The sequence below is a fragment of the Boleophthalmus pectinirostris genome, unplaced genomic scaffold (assembly GCF_026225935.1).
Source record: "Boleophthalmus pectinirostris isolate CB_2022bp ecotype Guang Dong unplaced genomic scaffold, ASM2622593v1 HiC_scaffold_3, whole genome shotgun sequence".
NCBI lineage: Eukaryota > Metazoa > Chordata > Actinopteri > Gobiiformes > Gobiidae > Boleophthalmus > Boleophthalmus pectinirostris.
The window spans coordinates 17,942,149-17,964,329 of NW_026571299.1; the positions used below are offsets into that span (position 1 = coordinate 17,942,149).

Genomic DNA, 22,181 nt, shown 5'->3' on the forward strand with positions numbered 1-22,181 from the left:
TTTATTTGTGTACTTATTAACATGTTGTCAGTGACATTCACCCACAGCACCCTGCTCACTATCTTATCTTTAGATATTTATTAATTCTAATATGACTTGAGAAAAATCTTACAGAGATAAAATTGAACAGGAAGTAGTAACGCTAACAGTTAGTATTGTGCACAGAGCCTATTGGACCAAAGGCAGTGTGTTCCTAGAGATCAGATGAGAGCATTAACATATCTTTGCATTCAACAGTGTGTAACAATCAGGAATGACTCACGTGAAGACTCCAGTTACTGTTCTCAAAAACACATTGTAGTGTATGAGGCTTGCTTCTGAACCTGTCATGTTATAATGAATTTAATACCTCATCAATATTGCAATGTGGAGAAAAGTACTATCATCAAATGTATCTAGAAAATGAAAAAGGTCATTGCAAAGTGTTGCATAACAACAGCTATAAACTAATGGTGACCGGTGAGAATTGTTCTTCATTGCCAAGCTCTATAATATTCACAAAAGACAAATACATTAAAAAGATTTAAACATTAAAAATGGACTCTTATGAGCTTAAAGCCATGTTATAATGCTGTTACCTCATAAAAAACATACCTGGAGTTGTGTTTATGTCAATCACACTTTATTTTTTATTGGTCTGTCCACATTTCCAAAGCTCTAAATGCTCTTTACCACCTTTTGTTGTCATGTAGCAGCAGTTTTCAAGTCAACAGCTACCTTTTACCTTTAGTTAAGAAGAGATTGGTGGTTCCAGGGCTGAAATCATCCAGTGATTCAACATATTTGAGGACTTCCTGTAAAACCGCATGACATCACAAGGTGGAACAGAGTGACTTCTATTTGAGGAAAGAACTTAGTCGAAATATGCAGGGTTTGTGTGTTAAACATGTGTGAATGAAACAAACATAATTCCAGGTTTGTTTGTGATGAGGAAACAACATTATAACATAGATCAGGACACAATGGGCCCTTTAACCCTCTCCAGGCAGGCGTTGCAGATTTGCAACAGCTAAATTCCAATTACCTACTTACTCCACATCCATATTTTATGAGCTTTTTTTTACTCAGGAGCCTTTTCTCCCATCCATGCTGATAAACATGGACGATGCAGACTGTGCAAGAATGGCTACACGCAAACGGCCTGCCAGAAGTGCAAAATACTTTTTTTGTTTACAAAGGATAAAAAAGTCAGGATTGTATATTACTACCCCATATTATAATTTTCCCCAAATATCAGATTTTTCCTGATGCTAAAAATTAATTTGAGCCTGAGAGGGTTAATGAACAGACAAATGTTCTGGCAGCCTGGTTCATATACAATGATGTGTTTTAGTATAACAAAAACAAAACATATTATTTTGTTCTTTGGCTGTTGATGTTTTGTATTGTTCTTTTTTTCCCCCTGTAAGTATATCATGTGAGATGGCAAGAAATCTGGTTTTGGACCCAATTTAAAGCTTGGACACACACTGCACATTGCTGCTGAGGCTTGTGCTTTCTTCTCAGTCACACAAAACACAATATATTCAACAAAAAAAAAAAAAAAAAAAAAAAAAAAAAAAGATTCAGTAAATACATTCATCAGTGGCATTGTTGATGTTGGGCAGTAAAAGAATATACTTCAGTTAAATAAATAAAATATCTAAATACATTTATAAATAAATAAATAAATAAATAAGATTGTGCATGTATGATAATGTATTACCTCAGTGTTCCCTTCAGCATATGAGGAACCCAAATCATGATATTTTTTTTTATTTATTTAAAATTTAAAAACTTAAATGCTACTGTGTGAACCACAGCACTGACAATCAACAGTCTATTTCGACCTGTGTGGATCTTTCATATTTACGGTAGCAAAATACAGAACAGCCCATTTGAGACTGGATCAACATATCAAAAACTCCAAATAATGACCAAATGACACTTTCAGTAAAATTTAGGCAACCTGTAACAGCAAAACTGAATTAGTATCTTATGTTGTCACGTGGAATTTGTCTAAATGTCATTTAATCAATTAAGTTAAAGGTGCATTGTGTAACTTTTCTGGTCGAGGGTCTGTCAAATGCTTTTCTTCATGGAGATGTTATTGCTTTGTCTGGTACGTTTCACAGTATCATATTGAACCTTTCTGTCTTCATGGAGACTAAACCAGACCAAGTTACAGGTCAGATCTGTGGAGTGTCAACACCACTCACAGTCAGAATGCTTGTTTTTCTAGGCATTCTTGAGCAATAAAACCAATTGTAATTGAAAAATTTAAAGTCGAGATGTTTCATTTCATACTGTGGAACATTCCAGGCAGAGCAATGACATTTTCACAGAAACAAGAAGGTGACAGAACCCCAGCCGAAAAGTTACATAATGCTCCTTTAAATTGGGTATTTGCAAACTATTTCAACTAAAATTCACAAAATCAACATGATAATTTTAAACAGCTGAGTCCACAAACAGGTCCGCAGGGTCAGACTCAAGAGAATTAAGGCCAGATAGGAAGATAATGAGCGCCATTGAAAATAACACTGTTTACAGCTGCTCTAACCAGTGCCACTATCGGACTGGCATCTGACAGTAAAGGTAAAGTGTAACCAGAACACGACTCCATAAAACATTGGCAAGAAATGTGTTTACTTGTGACCACTGAAAAATACTGGGGCAGTGCTATAAAGACAACCTTTAAAGGGCCCATATTACACTATCTTTTGATCTGTTATAATCTTGTTTCCTCATCAAAAACACACAACCGTTCCATATTTAAGATGAGTTCTTATTTCAAGCTAAAAAATCTGTTCCTCACTGGATGCGCTTTACTGTGTTTTTAAGATCCATACGCCTTCATCAGAATAATTTGTATAATTTCAGCCATGAAATTTCCAATCTCTACTAAAGAAAATGCAAAAGGTGGAGTAGCTGTTAAGTTGAAAACTACCACTTCATCACATCACAAGGATGAGCAGAGCATTTTGAGCTTTGGAGATATAGACAGACTAATAATAAAGGATTACTCAAACGTGTGAATGAAACAGAACACAACTTTGGGTATGTTTTTGAGGAGATAGCAGCATTATAACATGGTTAAAAGTTCATCAGAGTTAACTTGGTGTAATATAGGACCTTTAAAAAGTTGTGAGAATGTGGCATCCCCTTCATCCTGTTAGTAACAAAAAATATTATAATTGTTTGTGGGTATAGAGTACATATTTTTACTGTTGGCTGTTATGTTGAAATCACAGGCCCAAACACATGGCCGTGGTCAGAAGAGCCAGACCTCCAAACATCTGGATGAACTGGACTGTCTTTGTGGACTGTGCCCCACTCTGCACCATCATCCCGGTTCCTACATAACGGAAATACATTCAAATTAATAAATGTTCAAATACATATAATACATTCAAATTATAAACTTGACGGTCATATATTCTTTAGTTCTTTAGCTCATAACCCACTTTGGTCACTTTTGTATTGTCATTATGTTATTATGTTATTTGTATGTTCAGAGAAATCCTTGGTTCATTTTCTTTAATGGTCCCATATTATGCTATTTTCTGATCTATTTTATAATGTTGTTTCCACATCAAAAACACATGTGGAGTTTTGTTTTATTCAGTCATGTTTAACACAAAGCTTGCATAAACTTGTTATATTTAGTTCTTTTCTCAAACAGAAAACACTTGAATTTGAAAACACTTGAAAACTACCATTACATGACATCACAAGGTGGAACAGAGCATTCTGACCTTTGGAGATGTAGACTGAGTAATAATAAAAGATTAATCAAATGTGTGAATGAAACTAAAACACAACTCCATGTATGTTTTTGAGGAGGTAACAACATTATAGCATGGCTGAAAGCTTGCAAGAGTCAGTTTTGTGTAACATTGCACCTTTAACTACTTAAATCTAGTCTATTTCTAAAACATATAAATGAACCATAAAAATGTGAAATGTTGTTCCATGTTATTATAGTTATAGTTTTCCCTCTTCCTTATTAATGCATTGTTCCATATCTATTAGATAACAAAGCTCATAAATGCTGAACTTAGGACTCAAGTTTAACATTATGTATAAAGGACTGCTAACTTTTAAATACTTTTAAATATTTTTTCAATGTTGGTGCTGTTGAACTGTGAATTTCATTGTATCTTATCTCTTTATCTAATTTGCATCAAGATTTCTAAATGTCCAGATGTTAATAATTTACTTTTTTACCTGTTGTTGATAACACATGTCTTGATGAAGATGTTATTGCTTTTGGGAAAGCAGTATCATCTCCATGAAGACAAATAGGTGGTTTAGTTTGATATTACTCATACACTAATTCAGAATCACCTCATTGATCCATTTAACTCTATACTATAATTTTATTTTTGTTTTTTTATTCATGAATCCCCATTAGTCTCTGCAAGTGCACAGATTACACTTCCTGGAGTTCACTCTTCAAAATAAAAGCATCACCCATTGAATACACATTAACAGTAAATCACATTAACAGTCTATACATACAGCAATTTCTATTTTTGAGGTACCATGTTCATGTAGCTTGCTGAACAATAACGTCAATTATCTGTTTTACCACCTTTACCTTTACAACTACCGCCTTGGATTTTGTAACCTCACCTGATTCCTGAGAAACAATGATCTCATGAGCTGGACCATCGCCTCCATCTCCCCATGAGCGGATCTCCAGCACCACGTAACCATAGTCTTTATCCAGAGGCAGGCTCGCTGAAGTCTTTGTTTTATCCAGGACCTTCAGAGTGGTCTGTCCATCATGCTTTAGCAAAACCTGCAGAGATCAGAAATTAACTGTAATGCATGTTTATTTTTTATTATATTTTCTTAATTGTCTGATCTAGGTATAAAATTAAAGCATAACATTTTATGACTTGGTTTAAACAGTATCAGTTGTCATAAACTGACAACAGGCAATGACTGTGCAGAATGATAAGGGCAATTCTGTATTATTGATCTAACAATGCATCGGCCTCTGTTAACTTTGAGCCAAACATTTTGATTGTGGGGAAATAGTAAATATTACATGTGCTTGTTTATGGTGGGATTGTAATCGAGATAAATTATAGCACTGATTACTCTAGCTGAATTATCATTATATAAACAGTATTTGAGTAGAAATAGTTTGAGAAGTTAAATAGCAAGTGACAGGGAAGACAGGTACTCTTTTCACTAAAACATAATTTAACATAATTATATTTAACATTTTACTAAGATCTAGTATTTTCAACAGACATAACCAGTGGTGGAAAGAGTAAAGCAAATTTGTACCCAAGTAAAAGTACAATTTCATGGCTAAAAATGTACTCAATTACAAGTGCAAGTACTGCTTCCATACTGTACTTATGCTAAAGTAAAAAGAACATGAAAAATACTGCTCAAAGTACTAGATACGAGTTACTTTGAATGATTTTTAGCAGCATCTTAGGTCAGTATTTTATATAAATTGAACAGTTTAAAGCTAAATGTAGTTGTTTCTCAATCAAAATCTGCACATTATCTGAGCTCTGTCCATACAAAGCAGGTAATGCAGTACAGATATGGTTGTTTGCCAGTTTAGAACGGCACAGAAACAGTGTTGAGACAGGCGTGGATTAGGACAGTCGAGACTTGTGCTGTGCTCATATGATTTTAAAAGTAACTAATTATAATTGCATGTCTGGAATTATACTCAGTTTCAAGTACAGGTTTAGAAATCTACTCAAAAAAGTACAGTTAAAGTACAGTTACCCAAAAAATCTTTTCAAATACAGTAATTTGTAATTAGTTACTTTCCACCACTATACATACATAAAGATGATTGCATAACCTTTTCCTAGCAACCATACTGCAGACGAGGACCAGAACCTGTCTAAATCGCACAATAGTTATGATTAAACTTAGAAAACACATTCATTTTTATTTATATATAAATTTAGGTTTATCTGATCTGGTTTATCTTGTGAGTAAAGTGTACTTGGATGGAATTTTCTGTGTTGATGACATAGTTCGAGGTATTCCCCTTTTTGAAACTCACAGTTTCTTCCCGTATTTTTGTCCTTGTCTTATCAGCTTTTTTCCACAAACTGATAGATAGCTATGATAAATATTAACCACAGTTATTGTCCAAATAAACCAAGGAAAAAATTTGAAAAGTTGTTGTAAAACGGAATATGTTAACCCGATATATTTAAGGTCAAAACAGATGTTCAAATTGAACTCACTTTGTACCCTAACACAGCAGATTCATTGTGCATCGCGATGACTGGATCCCATCTCAATAACAATGAAGAGCTTTGGGTTTTCCAAGAAACATTTCCAGGAGGGCGGTTAGGAGCTGAGGAGAGAACAATTTCAGAGTTACTGCAGGCTAACTTTGTTTTTTGTTTTTTTTTATAATGTGTTCTATTTGTTGTTTGCAAAAAAAAAAAAAAAAAAGTTAGTTATTTAGTTAAATTGCAGTCTTTTCAATTTGGTAATATTAAAATTGTGTGTGTGTTTTTTTTTAAATTTGCTTTGATATATCTTGCAGCTCTATATTGCAATGTGTTTTGAAGCAATAAAACAGCTGTAATGGAGTAAAGATAAGATAGGTCTATATAAGTTTAAAGGTCCTATATTACACACAATTGACTCTTGTGAGCTTGAAGGCGCATTATCAAAAACAAACCTGGAGTTGTGTTTTGTTTCATTCACACATGTTTGAAGAATCTTGCATTATTAGTCAGTCTACATCTCCAAAGATCAAAATGCTCCGTTCCACCTTGAGATGTAGTATTTTCAAGTTAAGAGCATACCTTTTACCTTTACTTTAGTAGATTTTTAATTCCAGGGCTAAAATCATCCAAATGATTCTAGTAAAGCTGTATGGAGTTTAAAAACAAAAACACAGTGGAGCACTTCCTGTATTACCACATGGCATCATACGGTGTTTTTTGTTTGAGAGAAAAAAACTCAGCTATAATATGCAGGATTTGTGTGTTAAAATGTGTTAAAAACAAAACATAACTCCAGCTATGTTTGTGATGAGAAAAAAACATTATAACATAGATCACAAAATAACATAATATGGGCCCTTTAATGCCATATTGTAGAACATTCCAAGCAATGCAGTAACATCTCCATGGAGACAAGCAGGCGGCACACATCCCATAAGAAAAGTTGCATAGTTCACTGTAAATGGCTCTGTAAGGTAGAGTGCAATGGATGGCAATTTGTGCATTAGTGTCTGGAGGCCAAGGAGTGAACAGGGCAGTCCAGCTCGTATCAGGTTTAATCCTGTTGGAGCTTTCACTTACAGCCTGCTGGCCCAGGAAGACTCAGCTGAATATCAGTTTTCTTGCAGTGAGAAGCTAGTGGGCCCTGCCGCTGATAAGAATCATCTCTGTTAGCCTGCAGCATGGGAGGTGACCACACAGCACAGTCACTCAACACTAGTCTAGACCTGGACTAACACCTCCATTTAAATTCACTGCCTAATCTAAACAATGCACCATCTACTGTACTTTAAGGTCGAATATGTGATATGATATTAAGCTATGTTAATACTATTATTAGTAGTAATCAGAGGTGTAGTGGGTGTGGTACGCGGAGGTACACCGTCCACCCACTTCTCTCGACGTGAGATATAAAAAAATAACAAATATAAAATAGCCTCCAACTTAAATGTCAAACCGGAGCTGGTGGCAATGGTGAAAACAACCTGCATAGGCTCATGTTATCTGCAGGACTGTCCTATATTGACCTGCGACATGAGGGACCAGGACTGATCCCAGGACTTGAACCAGGAGGACTAAAACAGGACTAAACCAGAACTAAACCTGGACTAAATCAGGTCTAAACCAGGACTAAACCATAACTGAACCAGGACTAAAACAGGTGGGCGGGATTCATGATGTCACAAATTGTGTAACCTCACTTAAAAAATCTCCACTATACCCCTGGTCGTAATAGTACTGGTAGTAGTAATAGTAGTAGTAGTAGTGGTGGTAGTGGTAGAAGTAGTAATTATAATATTGTACTGATTGGGCAACATAAGGGTAAAATTATTCAGTATTCAGTAGTATTAGTAAATACTAAATAAGTTGGAAAAAAAAAAAAGCTCCATTTTATCTGTCTGAAGTAGCTATACATTGAAATATAAACAAAAAATGATGGTACCATCACATTTTGGGGTAAGACAACTACAAATAGACTCCCCTATTGGGTGGGGAGTCTTTGCCTCAAGTGGAGGAGTTCAAGTATCTCGGGGTCTTGTTCACGAGTGAGGGAAGGACGGAACGTGAGATTGACAGGCGGATCGGTGCAGCTTCGGCAGTGATGCGGTCGCTGTATCGGACCGTTGTGGTGAAGAGGGAGCTGAGTCGAAAGGCGAAGCTCTCGATTTACCGGTCAGTCTTCGTTCCTACTCTCACCTATGGTCATGAGCTCTGGGTAGTGACCGAAAGGACGAGATCGCGGATACAAGCGCTCGAAATGAGTTTCCTCCGCAGGGTGGCTGGGCGCTCCCTTAGAGATAGGGTGAGGAGCTCAGTCACACGGGAGGAGCTCGGAGTAGAGCCGCTGCTCCTCCACGTCGAGAGGAGCCAGTTGAGGTGGCTCGGGCATCTGTTCCGGATGCCTCCTGGGCGCCTCCCTCGGGAGGTGTTCCGGGCATGTCCCGCCGGGAGGAGGCCCCGGGGAAGACCCAGGACACGCTGGAGGGACTATGTCTCTCGGCTGGCCTGGGAACGCCTCGGGGTCCCCCCGGAGGAGCTGGAGGACGTGTCTGGGGTGAAGGAAGTCTGGGAGTCCCTGCTTAGGCTGCTCCCCCCGCGACCCGGCCCCGGATAAGCGGACAAAAATGGATGGATGGATGGACAACTACAAATACACCGGGTGAGGATGAGAATCACACGTGAACCTGAAGAAGCAGTGTTTGGATAGACAGCTGTTGAAGGCCCTGATGACTTTTTTTTATGTCCCATGATGCACTTTTAAGTTTTTGGACATGTTTTTCCAAAGTGTTTTTTTAAGTACAAATGACAAATAAACTAAACTAACCTTACCTATTATCCAAACATTGTGTGTTGAGTGTGTTAGACATACGTGGTTTCCTGGTGGTGACAGTGGTCCGAGGAGACAGGGGACCCGTGCCTGCGTTGTTGTACGCCAGAACAGCCACATGGTACCGAGTGCTGGGTCTGAGCCCTGACACTCGAGCAAATGACTCCTGTCCTGCAATACGCACTCTGTCTGCTGCTGCTTCACGCTCGTGCTGCCTCCAGTATCGGATCTGAGCAGAGAAGCAGAGAGTATGTCTTATGTCTGGTATTTGACCACAGAGAAAAATACAAACTTGAGGTGAGACAATGGAGGTGAAAAGGCAAAAATATTAAAATTAGTGATATAAATTTGAACCAAACATCTTCTGTAGTTTACTCAATGCAAAAAAACAAAACAAAAAAACAAACAAACAAACCAAAAAACATCATATTTGAGGCATATACATGAAAAACAGATAGAAACCAACCAAAACATATATATTTGAGTAAACCAGATCTTACATTGGTGTAAAATACTGGATTTCATCTCTTTGTTTCACTTAACTCTCTTTAACTAACTTGAACAAATGAAGCACAGAATTAGATATTCACAAATGTGATAGAAAATGTATTGTGAGAAAACATTGTTTGAGGTTACAATAATATATGGATACAAGTTCATTCAATGAAATAAAAATGTATATAGTTAGATTTATATATGTGAAGATCGGAATGTTTTGTCCTTTCCACATGAAAGTTTATATGCTGAGAGAATAACCTCACTAAAGAACAGACATAAAAAGTTTTGCCTGTAGTGTCTCTCTTTGGAACATGTGTGTACTGTGTAATTCAAAATGATCAAATATCACCTCATATCCTCGGAGGATTCCATTGGCACTAAGCGGCTGCACTGGATCCCATGAAACCAGGATATCAAAGGCCGTGAGCGCTGTGGCGTTTATGCTCTGGGGACCCACAGTCGGAGCTGAGAAAAAAGAGGAGGTAATGACTGCTCTCTAATGGTAACTGACAAAACTGCTGGCAAATATGACACTGATACAGGAAACATCAGCAAGTGTTGTGTCTGGTCTGATCTTTATCATACATTTTTAATCAAATTTATGAAATCTGAAAAACAAAGATGCACTGTGTAACTTTTCTGGTGGAGGATCTGTCAAATGCTTTTTACCGTGGAGATTATATTGCTTCATCTGAAATGTTTCATAGTATGGTATTAAACATTTCCATCTTCATCGAGACTAAGCTAGACTAAGTTAGAAGTCAGATCTGTAGAGAGGATCACATTTCTAGGTATTTTTGAGCTATAAACCGACCTCTAATTGAGTAAATGTAAAGTAGAGCTGTTTAATGTCATACTGTTGAACATTTCAGGAAGAACAATGACATATCTATAGAAACAAGCAGGTGAGAGACCCTAAACCAAAAAGTTACGTAGTGCACCTTGGCAAGGCAAGGCAAGTTTATTTGTATAGCAAAGTAATTCAAAGTGCTTTACAGAATAAGAAATATAATAAAATCACAATGAAAATAATCAAAACATAAATAATCATGATAAAATTAAGAGAGAGAGAAGCGTGCAGAATGAAAAATGAAAACCTTTCAGTCATATGCACAGCTAAACAGTATGGTTTTGACCCTGGATTTAGACAGAGTCAAAATAGAGGCCTGTCACATCTTCAGGAAGACTGTTCCAGGTTTTAGCTGCATGAATCTGAAACGCCGACTCCCCATGTTTAGTCCTGACTCTGGGCACCAGCAAGAGGCCCTGAGCTCCTCAGAGTGTGAGATGGTTCATGTGGCACTAACATGCCACAGATACTTTGTTGCTCGGCCATGGAGAGACTTGTACACAAGCAGAGCTGTTTTAAAGTCTATTCTCTGAGCCACAGGAGCCAGTGCAGAGACCTGAGCACCTTAATCACTGTAATGTTGTCATTTCACAATGTATTATTTACGTATTATCTAAGGATTATTTAATGGTTTCACTTGTGTCCTTCTTAAAGGTGCACTGTTTTACAACAGTATGGCAATGAACTAATGTATTTCCATGGAAACATCACCAGGCCAAATTACAGGTCAGACCTGTGAACTGGCACCTGAGTAACAGTAAGAATGCATGTTGTCAAGTATAATTTTTTTAATTAAAAGACTATACTGCGAACATTCTAAGCAAATCTTTTTGGAGACACGAAAACCATAAAAGTTATACAGTGCATTTTAAATAAATAAATAAATAAAGCACCAACAGGCCCCACTCACCCTCTTCTGCAGAGTACACCACAGCAATCTGACTGAAAGGGCCCTCCCCTCGCCGGTTATAGGCCTTGATCTTTACGTCAAATGGGCTGTATGGCTCCTGGCTGCTGTTGACGTACACATACCGGGACGACTCCACATGAGGAACACGCACAGACTCCCACGATGAGGAGGGGTCTTTTTTCTTTATAGCCAAGATATACCCAAAACCATCACCATTTTGATATTCTCTGGCCATGCGCTGTAAAGCAAAATAAAGAGAGACAGGTCGCTCAGATGACTTGGCAGTCTCAACATTGATTCATTTGTATCAGGGAATAGCAGACTTCGTAACAGATTTCTTTTGACTTATTGATCACTTTTGGATCACTGCTACCTTTGAAAGCCTCTACAGTCTCTCTGAAATGGATTCCATTAGGATAAGTGCTGGGGGTGCTCTACATGCACACATTTTCAAGAGCCTGTGATCAATACAAGCATTTATGGTTCTGTTTGATTTTCAACAAAAATGGCAGAAGTGACTAACTGAAAAACTGTGGGATAATGCTAACTATATTGTCACTGTAATGCTATTTGAGAGAGGCTTATTTAACTGCACAAATCTCACTGCAGCTCATCTGTTGTAGTTCCAGCTAAGTCAGTTCTTTATGTGTTGAAATAAAGTCTTAGACAAAGCAGAGCCTACAGTTAGCATCACACCCCCAGGGAATGTTGATGGCATCAGCTGCAAAGTATCAATAGACAGTGGAGGATCTTTTTTGGCATTTTGTAGTAAGGTACATTTTCCTGTCCTGATACCGTACATAGCATGGATATAGACAAATCTAAATCATGCCCTCTTATTTTATCAGGAAGTGCAATGTAATAACTCACCGTCCAGGTAATAATGAGCTCGCCGCAATCTCCACCTCCTCCTCCAAGACCACTGGGTGCAACTGTGGGGGCTGAGAGTCCATGCATGCATATATGAGAGATTAGAATTTAAAAATGTGCTTTTATAACATAAAAAACACAGCACTTTATAACTAGTGAACTGCACAAAAAAGAGTAGTAGAAGTACAATGGCACAGGGCATGACACTACTTTTAGCACATTAAATTCACTGCGTAACATTTTTCGTGGTGAGTTTGCTACCTGCTTATCTCCATGAAAATATTATTGTCTACAGTAGAATGTTGCATCTTGTTTATTTCACGTGGTATATGTAATGATTGTCCATTTTTTGTTTATGTGGTTGTTTTTAATGGCTCACAGTGAACTTTGAGCATTTTGCACATGTTTTTCCAGTGTGTTTTTTTTAACTGCAAATGGCAAATAAACTAACCTAACTAACCTAACCTAGATTTAATGAAGAGTATGTTAGAGTGTACTGACCTGCCTGCAAGGTGCGGATGGTTTTGGAGGGCATACTGGGCTCTCCACTACCCAGAATGTTGCTGGCAATGACCTGGAATTGATAGTCCATCCATGGTATTAATCCAATGACCTGGGCAAACTCTGCATTCCCCTCAATGTTTGCAGGTTCTGAAAAGGTACAAGTGAAGCTATTTAAGTGAGTCTAAATAAGGGAGATGGGCACAAAATAGATCTCAAACCTGTTCTCATCTTCTTCCATTCAGAGGTCAGTGAGGAGCGACCCATGATCACATATTTGCCAATGGGACTGTGGTTGTCATAGCCTCTACTCCATCTCAGCTCAACAGATGTTTCTGCCACATTTCGAACCAGCAACCCCCCAGGAGGTCCAGGTGGGCCTGTATTCAACACAGAAATAATATACTTATAATAACTATACTGGTATACTAACTGACTAATGTACAAACTACCAATACACAAGTTGATTGATGGTACTGGAATAACAAGGACCCTGTGTGTTTCTGTGTGCAGTCTATGTCAGTCGTAATCATATCATACTACAGCAGGAGGTGCTAGTGGCTTGACTCTGAATATTTATTGGTGAAGAAGTGATGACTAAATACTTCTGAAAGAAAAAAAGCTAATTGTATGTCTTATCATTGCTTTCTTTTAATGTGAAAGCACAAATTGTAATTCCTCATATTATACATGGCCATATAGAAAAATTAAACAAGCGAAATATGGGGTCTGTAATCTTTCAAAATACTATATGGAGATAATAATATAAAGCATATTACCTCGCACCACTAGTTTAGCTGATGATGATGCGCTGTCCACCACTGTCTGCGCCGTGCATGTGTACACCCCCGCCTGATTAAGCTGAGTGTTAACTATCAACAAATCTCCAATGTTCTCTTTCTGTGGGAAAATTAGATCATTTGGTATTACAATAGTTGTAAGGTCTAACAATATTTCACAACATGGTTAATTATTATATTCACCTCCTCCATGCGGAAGTACGGCCCAGAGGGATGTTCCAGATCCAGGGGGGCTCCGTTGAGCGCCCATGTAAAGGTCAGGTCCATTGTGGGGTCGTGGGAAGCATGGCACTGCATGGTGACATTCTCACCTTGGTTTATGTCAGCATTGGACGGAGCCAGGGTGATCTTTGTGGCATCTACAGATTGAAGAAAGAGAAATGTGCCCTTAATTCTCTGAGCATTTTCTGTAGTTGGCAGTGTTTTTCAGTTCACACCATTTTCACAAACCACATTTTTACGAGAAACAACCAAGCCTCAATATGAAATTAAATTTGAGCAGGGGTTATACCTCTGACAGAGAGGTGACCAGTGCTGTTGGCTTTGCCAAGGTAGTTTTCAGCAAAGCATGTGTATTTCCCTTCATCTGCTCTGCTGATATTATAAATCCGTAAAACACCATCAGGAGTTACTGTGACTCTGAAGAGAGAGAAAAAAAGAAAAATACATAGATGTACATGACACCAGTAGGGCCAGTGCATAACATCACATGGTCTGATTAGGTTAAGGTTAATTAGCGGTTTTACCTGGTGCTGTTGATAAGCAGCTCAGTCCCTCGGCTCCAGAAGAGACTGGGTTTTGGTGCAGCACGAGGCCGACACTCAATCATCACCTCTCCCCCGCGAGCCGCTGGGATCAGCTTTTTCACTGGATTTGACCTGAAGTCTGGAACCTGGACTGGAGATTAAAGATGCACACAGATTTTTGTTTAAGGGGAGGATTAGTTGTGTATCAAATTGCCAAAGATCCTATGCACTACTATACAAACTGTGTGTGTCCTTCATACTGAGTTGTTACTACGTACATACAAAAAGATCGCTGTGATGCTGTGGCCAAACTCAAACTGACTCGTACCTTGAACCCTGAGCTCGGCGGTGGAGTAAATGGTGCCGTGCTTGTTCTCAGCGACACACTGGTACATCCCAGAGTCTTCAAGAGCCAGGTTACTGATTTTGAGTTGAGGTCCATTTACTTCCACTCGATCCTGTGTCATCATATCATGTATAACATTTGTCAATTTTTCAAAAAGATGATGTGATCCCAAAAAAGAATAGATATGCTGTGATTAGAAAAAGGAAGCCTCAGATCAACTTTCAGCATCTGCAATTCAGACGTTGACTAGGATTAGCATTTTTGTGAGTGCTACACCACTGATGATAAGGACCACATTTTCTGTAGTCATCTGGCCATGCACTCAAAGTTGTTAACACTTTTTCACACTACCCTCTATGGATTAATAACTGTCATGTTACTGTGTTACCTGTGTTATTAGAGGCTGTCCATTGCGGAGCCAGTGAACAGCAGGCCGTGGTTTCCCTGTAGCAGCACAACTCCAGTGCAGCTCTGAACTGATCTCTACCTCAGAGTCACTCATCACCTGCATCCACTGAGGCTGAGCTGCAAACAGGTCAAAACTTTTATTTACTCAAAAAAAGAAAACATTACACAAAGAAAGGATATGTGACAAGTCTGTACCAACAGCTTAAAGAGCCAATATTATGCTATTTTCTGAACTATCTTATAATGTTGTTTCCTCATCAAAAATATACCCAGATGTTTATTGTTTTGTTCACCTTGTGATGCCATGTGATAATACAGGAAGTGCTCCACTGTGTTTTTAAACTCCATACACCTTCACTAGAATAATTTGGATAATCAGCTCTGGAAATCCCCATCTCTTCTGAACTAAAGGTAAAAGGTACATGTTAACTTGACAAGGTGGAACAGAGAATTTTGAGCTTTGGAGATGTAGACAGACTAATAATAAAGGGTTATGCAAATTCAGATATGTTTTTGATGGGGTAACAACATTATAACATAGCTTAAAGCTCACAAGAGTCAACTCTGCGTCCTATTGAACCTTTAATAAAAGTAATATAAAGATTAAATAGCAACTGTGTATTCACCTTGTACGTTGATTCTCCCCTGATATTTGTCACTTCCTTCAGAGTTGTAGGCCTCACATTCGTAGAGCCCTTCATCATCAAAGGACAGATCTGGGAGTTCGAGTGAGGGGCCATCCCCACTGGAGCCTGCTTTAGATGGTAAGAGGCTATCCACCTTTCTCCATCTGATCTTTGGCACCGGACTAAAAAAAATAAACATCAAAGCATTGGACCAACTACTCAAAAACAGAGAATAGGAACAAATATAGTTTCAATGTTTAAGCAAAAACAAAACTTACTTTCCATAAGCAAAACACTCCAGATGAGCTGTGTGTCCAGCCAAAGCGTAAGTATCAGCTGGAAACCGTACTATGATACTTGGCGCTGACTTCCGAGCATTAGCTTACAAAAAAAAAAAAAAAAAACATTAAAAATTCAAATACTTAACTGATATAGCTAATAAACACCACTTTTAACTTTGCAAATAATAAATAACATCTGCATGTTTTAATCAGTGTGACTCAATTCAATACAACTTGTAATGTTTCTATGTAAAATAAGTGTTAAAGGGCCCACATTATGCTATTTTTTCATCTGTTAACTTGAAAACTACCACTTCATGGCATCACAAGGTGGAACAGAGCCTTTTGAGCTTTGGGAGTTTAGGCAGAATAATAACACAGGATTACTCAAACATGTGTGAATGAAACAAAACACAACTCCAGGTATGTTTTTCTAACATCGAGTAAAGCTCACAAGTTAATTTTGCATAATATGGGCCATGTAATATGTATGTCATATAGTATAAATTTACCATCTGCCACCACAGTGAGTTGATTTGCTTTGCTGAATGTGCTTTTTGTGCTGGCGTCCATGTTAACGGTGGTGAAACAAAAGTAGTTCCCAGTATCATTAGGTTCTGCTTTGGCCACATATAAGTTCCCTGTGACTTGAGACACAAACCAGCGTGGATCGTCCTTCTTGATAAAATTTGGAAAATCATTGATGAACCACCGATAGGATAGAGCTATAGAAGAAAAGAATACAGGTGGCCAAAGTGAGAAATTTGAATTATGGTTGTACTGTAATAAATATAATCCAAGCTAATTTCTACCTGGGTAATGGGGAGGAGGCTGGCAGGCCATAAACAGTCCCACTCCTTCATATGCAGTCTGTGGGTTTCTGCTGTCCGGGGAGAAGTCATGAAGGTCTGTTTACAAGCACATAAATGAGATAAAATGAGATTCATTAATAACACATTTTCAGGCATATATGTGTAAAATGGCATGCGTACAAGGGCCAAAATAGTGTAATCATAGAATGTATAATGAAGTGGACTTAGGGAGCATGACGTCACCCAAAAAGTTTAGCTTCAGTCAAATTATGCTCACGGTGCTATCAGTTATAGAAGCAAATTTGGAGCCAGTTCCATATTAGGAAGAGGAATTCATTTACAGACAAAATAGTGAAATGAAAACCCCAGGATCATGTAGAGCGAGTTAATATGAACATTTCAAGACCAAAATGACTAGGCTCACTGCACCAGTTACAGAGATCGGTGAGCATTTTTCAATGGAAAGTCAATTTGAGCCAGACTCGATGGAGCCAGAAGCGCGTCTGTGCTCACTTCCTATTTGGAACATGGCGGCTAGCGGGTTAGCTATGTCCATTTATATATACAGTCTATGAGTGTAACTTGTTTTTTGTAACTTACAGCCAAATTTGAGGTTGGCAGCCTGACTGATGATCGTGCCACAGCGGTTGATGGCAAGACACTGGTATGAGCCCGTGTCCTGGCCTGGTTCAGGACTACTGATCACTAGACTTCCAGCCACTAGAGTGTAACGAGTGTCCAGACCCAGCGGTACCTCAGTGCCATTCACCAACCATCTATAATGACAGTGATGGGAAGAAAACTTTGAAAATGTATTTAGTTACAAAATACTAAATACCCAAATTAGAATGTATTTTGTATTATGCTACATGGTCCAATCAGAGTACTGTATTCTGAATACTTGGAATACTTTTTCAGAGTTGCATTATATATATGATATATTATAATGTAAAAAAACATTTCATAATATTACTAACAACATTATCTTTGTTAGTATAGATAAAGAGATAGAGAAGTATATATCTATGTATGATTAATTATAGATGAAAAAGAGAAAATGACCTAAAAAGAGCTGAATTTTCTATATTTCTCACTAATACTGTGCAGTTTAAAGTCAGAATTAGATGATGAAGTGCCGTCATTCCTTTGATTTTAGAAAAGTAACTGCATTCTGAATACCACCAAAATGAAAATGTAACTGTACCAGAATACAGGTATTTACAGTAAGTATTCAGATTTTTCAGTACATGAATTCAGTCACTTCCCAACACTGTTTATAAACCACACAATAGATAAGACAGTTTGACCAGTTTCTGTATCAAAGCTGTATGTATCAGACCTGTAGGATGCCGCAGGGCTGGCCCGTGCTCTGCAGCTCAGGGTCACTTTCCCCTCTGAAAGCCCCTCGGGGTAAATGACGCTGCTCGGCTGCTCCTCGAACACAGGTCCACTGTCATGTCCCAACACACACACGTCTCCTCCTGAATCACAATCAGATCAAACTGAGTACATACACTACCAAAGGTTTAGACATTCAATATTTTGTTTTATTCTTACCACTTTCTACATTTTAGAAACATAAAGAAGATATCACATATATGAACCAAGATATATGGAATAATTTTGTGAAGGAAAAGGGTTAAAAAGCTCTATTAATATGTTTCGACAAAGCAAAGGGTGGTTAATTTAAGAAGTTGGTTATAAAATATTCAAAAATGTTTTAGTAGAGTTAGTTAGTTTTTTTTTTCCTTTCTATGGAGTAAGAAAGCTTTCAAAAATATTCGTGTGCATAGAATAGAAATCCGTGCATATTTGGGAAATCCGAGCATATTTGGTTGTAGTTGCACATAAAATAAATATTTGTAAACTCAAATAAGTCCAGTCGTACATAAAATAGATTGTGTGTATTTTATCCATCAGAATACGAATTGAAAAGTTACGACGTCAAGAATTACAATTACGAAATGAAAATTTACGATTACACTTTCATCAGTACGAATACGAGTTCACAGACGGAACTTTACTGTCAAAAATACCTCATCACTTCACAGACATTATTTATCGAGCAGAAGAAACATCAATCAAGATCAAGACTGCGCATGCTCAAGTTTGTAGCAGAGGGTAAAAACTGAGTCATGGCACAACAAGGAGCTACAACAGTGACCAACAAGTGGTTTAATTAAAATGTATTGTAAAAATGTCTTGTCTTGCCACATTGAATTCGGGAACCAAACGCTGCTGTGTAATATTGTGTAGAAACACCTTCTCTGAATGGGAAATTGCACCTATATCTTAGTAGATAACATAGTGGTAGCCAGTTGGTTAACATCATACGTAACGTTATCCCAGGGCTAATTAGAAAATACCGGCGTTTTCTGCATGTTTAGATTAAAACATTCACGGCTACAGCCACAGCGAGCAGTCAGTCAGTCTTAATCTTCATCTCAGCTGCATTTCTCGCATGAAATGCCACCAAAAGTTCCTCGGGACCCTGAAATGTCCCAGTTTACACCAAACACTACCAAACTGTCCTGGTTACAGACGTCACAGCCAATGAAATGTTACACATTACAGTTTAATGCAGCTTCAGCATCAATTAATGTTCTTGTTTACAGGCAACACCTTGGTATGTATACAGTATTTACCGATAAATATAACGTCACCGTGTCGTGGCGTGGATGGATTTGCTAGTTCATTATAACTCATATATAACCCATTGTCTGTAACCAAGGACAGTTTGGTAGTGTTTGGTGTAAACTGGGACATTTCAGTGTCCCGAGGAACTCCTTGTTGTGCCATCACTCTGTTTTTACCCTCTGCTACAAACTTAAACATGCGCAGTCTTGGTCTTGATCAATGTTTCTTCTGCTCGATAAATAATGCCTGTGAAGTCATGACGTATTTTTGTCCCGGCTGTGAATTTGTATTCGTACTGATGTAAGCGTAATCGTAAATTTTCATTTCGTAATTGTAATTCTTGACATCGTAACATTTCAGTTTGTATTCTGATGGATAAAATACACACAATCTATTTTATGTACGACTGGACTCATTTGAGAGTTTACAAATATTTATTTTATGCGCAACTACAGCCAAATACGCACGGATTTCTATTCTATGCGCACGAATATTTTTGAAAGCTTTCTTACTCTTTACCTTTCCAACATAATTCCATACATTTTACTTCATATATTTCATATCTTCTGTATGTATATCAAAAGTAGAAAGTAGTAAACACAAACTTTTGACTGGTAGTGTACATGATGAGACAAACAGCTGAGTTTAAACCAAACTTGACATACCTTGTACTCCTCCTGTGAAAGTGAAAAGACTCAGGACAAAAACAAGGTGCATTTCAGCACGACCCGAAAAGAACTCCATCAGAACATCAAGGGGTTCACCAGGACTTCAACTCAGAGAGATCCCACCATTCACAAGGAGGCTAGACAAGAAGAAACTCTATTATTTGCTTGAAGATTGTAATTTTATTTTTCTGACTCTCAGTAGTAGGTTTCCTGGTTTGCCCGTGTCCCCATTAAAACAATAAATACAAAGAACTTTTTCTAAATTATATTTGAGATTATAAGATAAAATGATAGCCTAATCTTTAAGTCATGTTATAATGTCGTTTCCTCTCCTAAAACATACCTGGAGTTGTATTTTCACGCATTCACATGTTTTGGTAATATTTTTTTTTATCAGTCCATCTACATCTTTAAAGCTCACAGTGCTCTGTTCCAACTTGTGATGTCATGTAGTGGTAGTGTTCAAGTTAATAGCTAGCCTACTTTTTACCTTTAGTTCAGTGATTGCTGACTCTCAATAGTAGGTTTCCTGTTTGTACAAGTTCTCATTAAAACAATGAGAGTGTGGGAGTAGGCAGTAGGCAGTACTTGGTCAGTAATTGGTCAATTTGTCATATATATGTGTTCTTACACTGCCCCTAGTGCCACGACAAAAACAAAGAACTTCTACTAAATGATATTTGAGATTATGAGATGAAATGGTCTCAAAACAATGCATGATTGGTCACTGTCAGAATCTGAATCAGTGCAGTCTATTATCATAACACAGGCCAATTATAGCCCCAAAGAGTTTCCATTAGAATATCTCAATTACATCCAATATGGTTTTGCCAAATGCGCTGTATTGCGTCAAACCATAATGCCTGGGTCCATGTCTTTTATATCTTAAATTCTGCCCTTGATTCTCCTTGAGTTTCTAAGATGCATTTTAAATCAGTGAGTGCAGCTCGTGTATGATGATGAAGGATGCTGATGCTGTTTACCCGAACGATGCGCTGTCTCTTTTCGCTCAGTGATGGCGGCTGGTCCGGCGGGGTCCTGCGAGGGGTTTGGTTCCGAGAGGTGCTGTTTAATTGTGATGCGGGTTATGTTTTCATCAGTTTAACATTTAGTCCTTCGCTCATGGACCAGCCTATCCTGCACCCTTCTTTTCGTCTCATCCAAACCAAAGACGTAAAGACCGTCTCAATCACGTCAACTACTTCCGGTGGGGTTTTCAATGCGCAGCAACACTGCATCAGCATAAAACGCATTCTCACTGGGAGGCTATATTGAGCAAATAAAGCTCTAGATTAAACCTATTTAGTAAAATCACATGCATCGCATGTAAAACAGGATTAGATTTAGGCTATAAGTACAAGTTTGTGGGGCAAAATTTTGTAGACTACCTTTTGATTGATGTAGTCTAGACTTAGACATAGCCTGTGTTTCACTGGAAGAATAGCTTCCGGAGTGTTTCTTGCCCTTCTGTTCACCCCATTGTTTACCCCCAGCCCCAACCCCCCCTCTGCAAACCTTCCTTTGTTGTGAGGCAGAGGCCTATTTACATAGACCCAAAAAAGCACACCCAGAGGACTGCCCAAGACGCATCCCTTTTATATTACATTTGAGCAATTTTATTTCTCTAACTCTAATATCCATTGGCGTAAAGGTAATTGTCCCACAGATCTTTGATTAATAGTCTACGGTCCTACTGATAAAGCCTAGCCAAAAACATAACCTTGAAGAGATAGGCTTTGGCCAGGCAAGTCATTATATTTGGCCAAAATATTTTATTCCCAGAGGTGACCGTTTCTCTGGATACAGTGGGTTGTAACATGGTATTCCTGTTCAGTTGTTGTATTGTAAAATGTAGGCCTATATGTTACATTAATTTAAACTTCAGCCTATTTAGAAATAGCCTACATTGTCTGGCGGTGTCCTAAATAAGGCTCAAAATTTTAAAACGATAACACAATTAAGAAGCGTATTGAAGTTGGCTAAGAAGCGTATTGAAGTTGGCTCAACGTTACGCTCAATTAAGATAGCACCCCCTGTCACTTTGCGCCTGAAGTCCACAGCAGTAATTGGTCTTTGATGACCACTGGAGAACCTGGAGCCATGGGGCAAACGCGGATGCGCGCTGCCTGACTCCAGGTTGCGGCCGCCACGTGTCAGTACTCATTATTGCTCTCAAAAGGGGAAGAGGACCG

General features: G+C 38.2%; 1 protein-coding gene across 1 annotated transcript; it reads right to left on the reverse strand.

Annotated features, from left to right (window-relative positions):
• Window positions 1-3,213: 3,213 nt before the first annotated feature.
• Window positions 3,214-22,153, reverse strand: cntn2 (contactin 2). Its single transcript, XM_055160304.1, has 22 exons — window positions 22,030-22,153; window positions 18,024-18,165; window positions 17,285-17,460; window positions 16,685-16,780; window positions 16,385-16,597; window positions 15,870-15,972; window positions 15,592-15,773; window positions 14,946-15,082; window positions 14,540-14,669; window positions 14,212-14,362; window positions 13,977-14,104; window positions 13,649-13,824; window positions 13,445-13,565; window positions 12,887-13,045; window positions 12,666-12,815; window positions 12,165-12,235; window positions 11,295-11,532; window positions 9,884-9,999; window positions 9,079-9,265; window positions 6,216-6,328; window positions 4,618-4,786; window positions 3,214-3,337 (listed from the first exon to the last, which is right to left on the reverse strand). Exons 1-22 carry the CDS (start codon window positions 22,151-22,153, stop codon window positions 3,228-3,230), a joined length of 3,192 nt encoding a protein of 1,063 aa, XP_055016279.1. The 3' UTR covers window positions 3,214-3,227.
• Window positions 22,154-22,181: the final 28 nt, after the last annotated feature.

Coding starts and splice junctions, on each gene's coding strand:
- cntn2 (XM_055160304.1), bottom strand. CDS start 22,153: ATGAGTACTGACACGTGGCGGCCGCAACCTGGAGTCAGGCAGCGCGCA. Junction 14,670..14,945: donor GACAGCCTCTAATAACACAG/GTAACACAGTAA, acceptor ATGATGACACAG/GATCGAGTGGAAGTAAATGG. Junction 4,787..6,215: donor CTGCTGTGTTAGGGTACAAA/GTGAGTTCAATT, acceptor TGATCTCTGCAG/GTTTTGCTAAAGCATGATGG.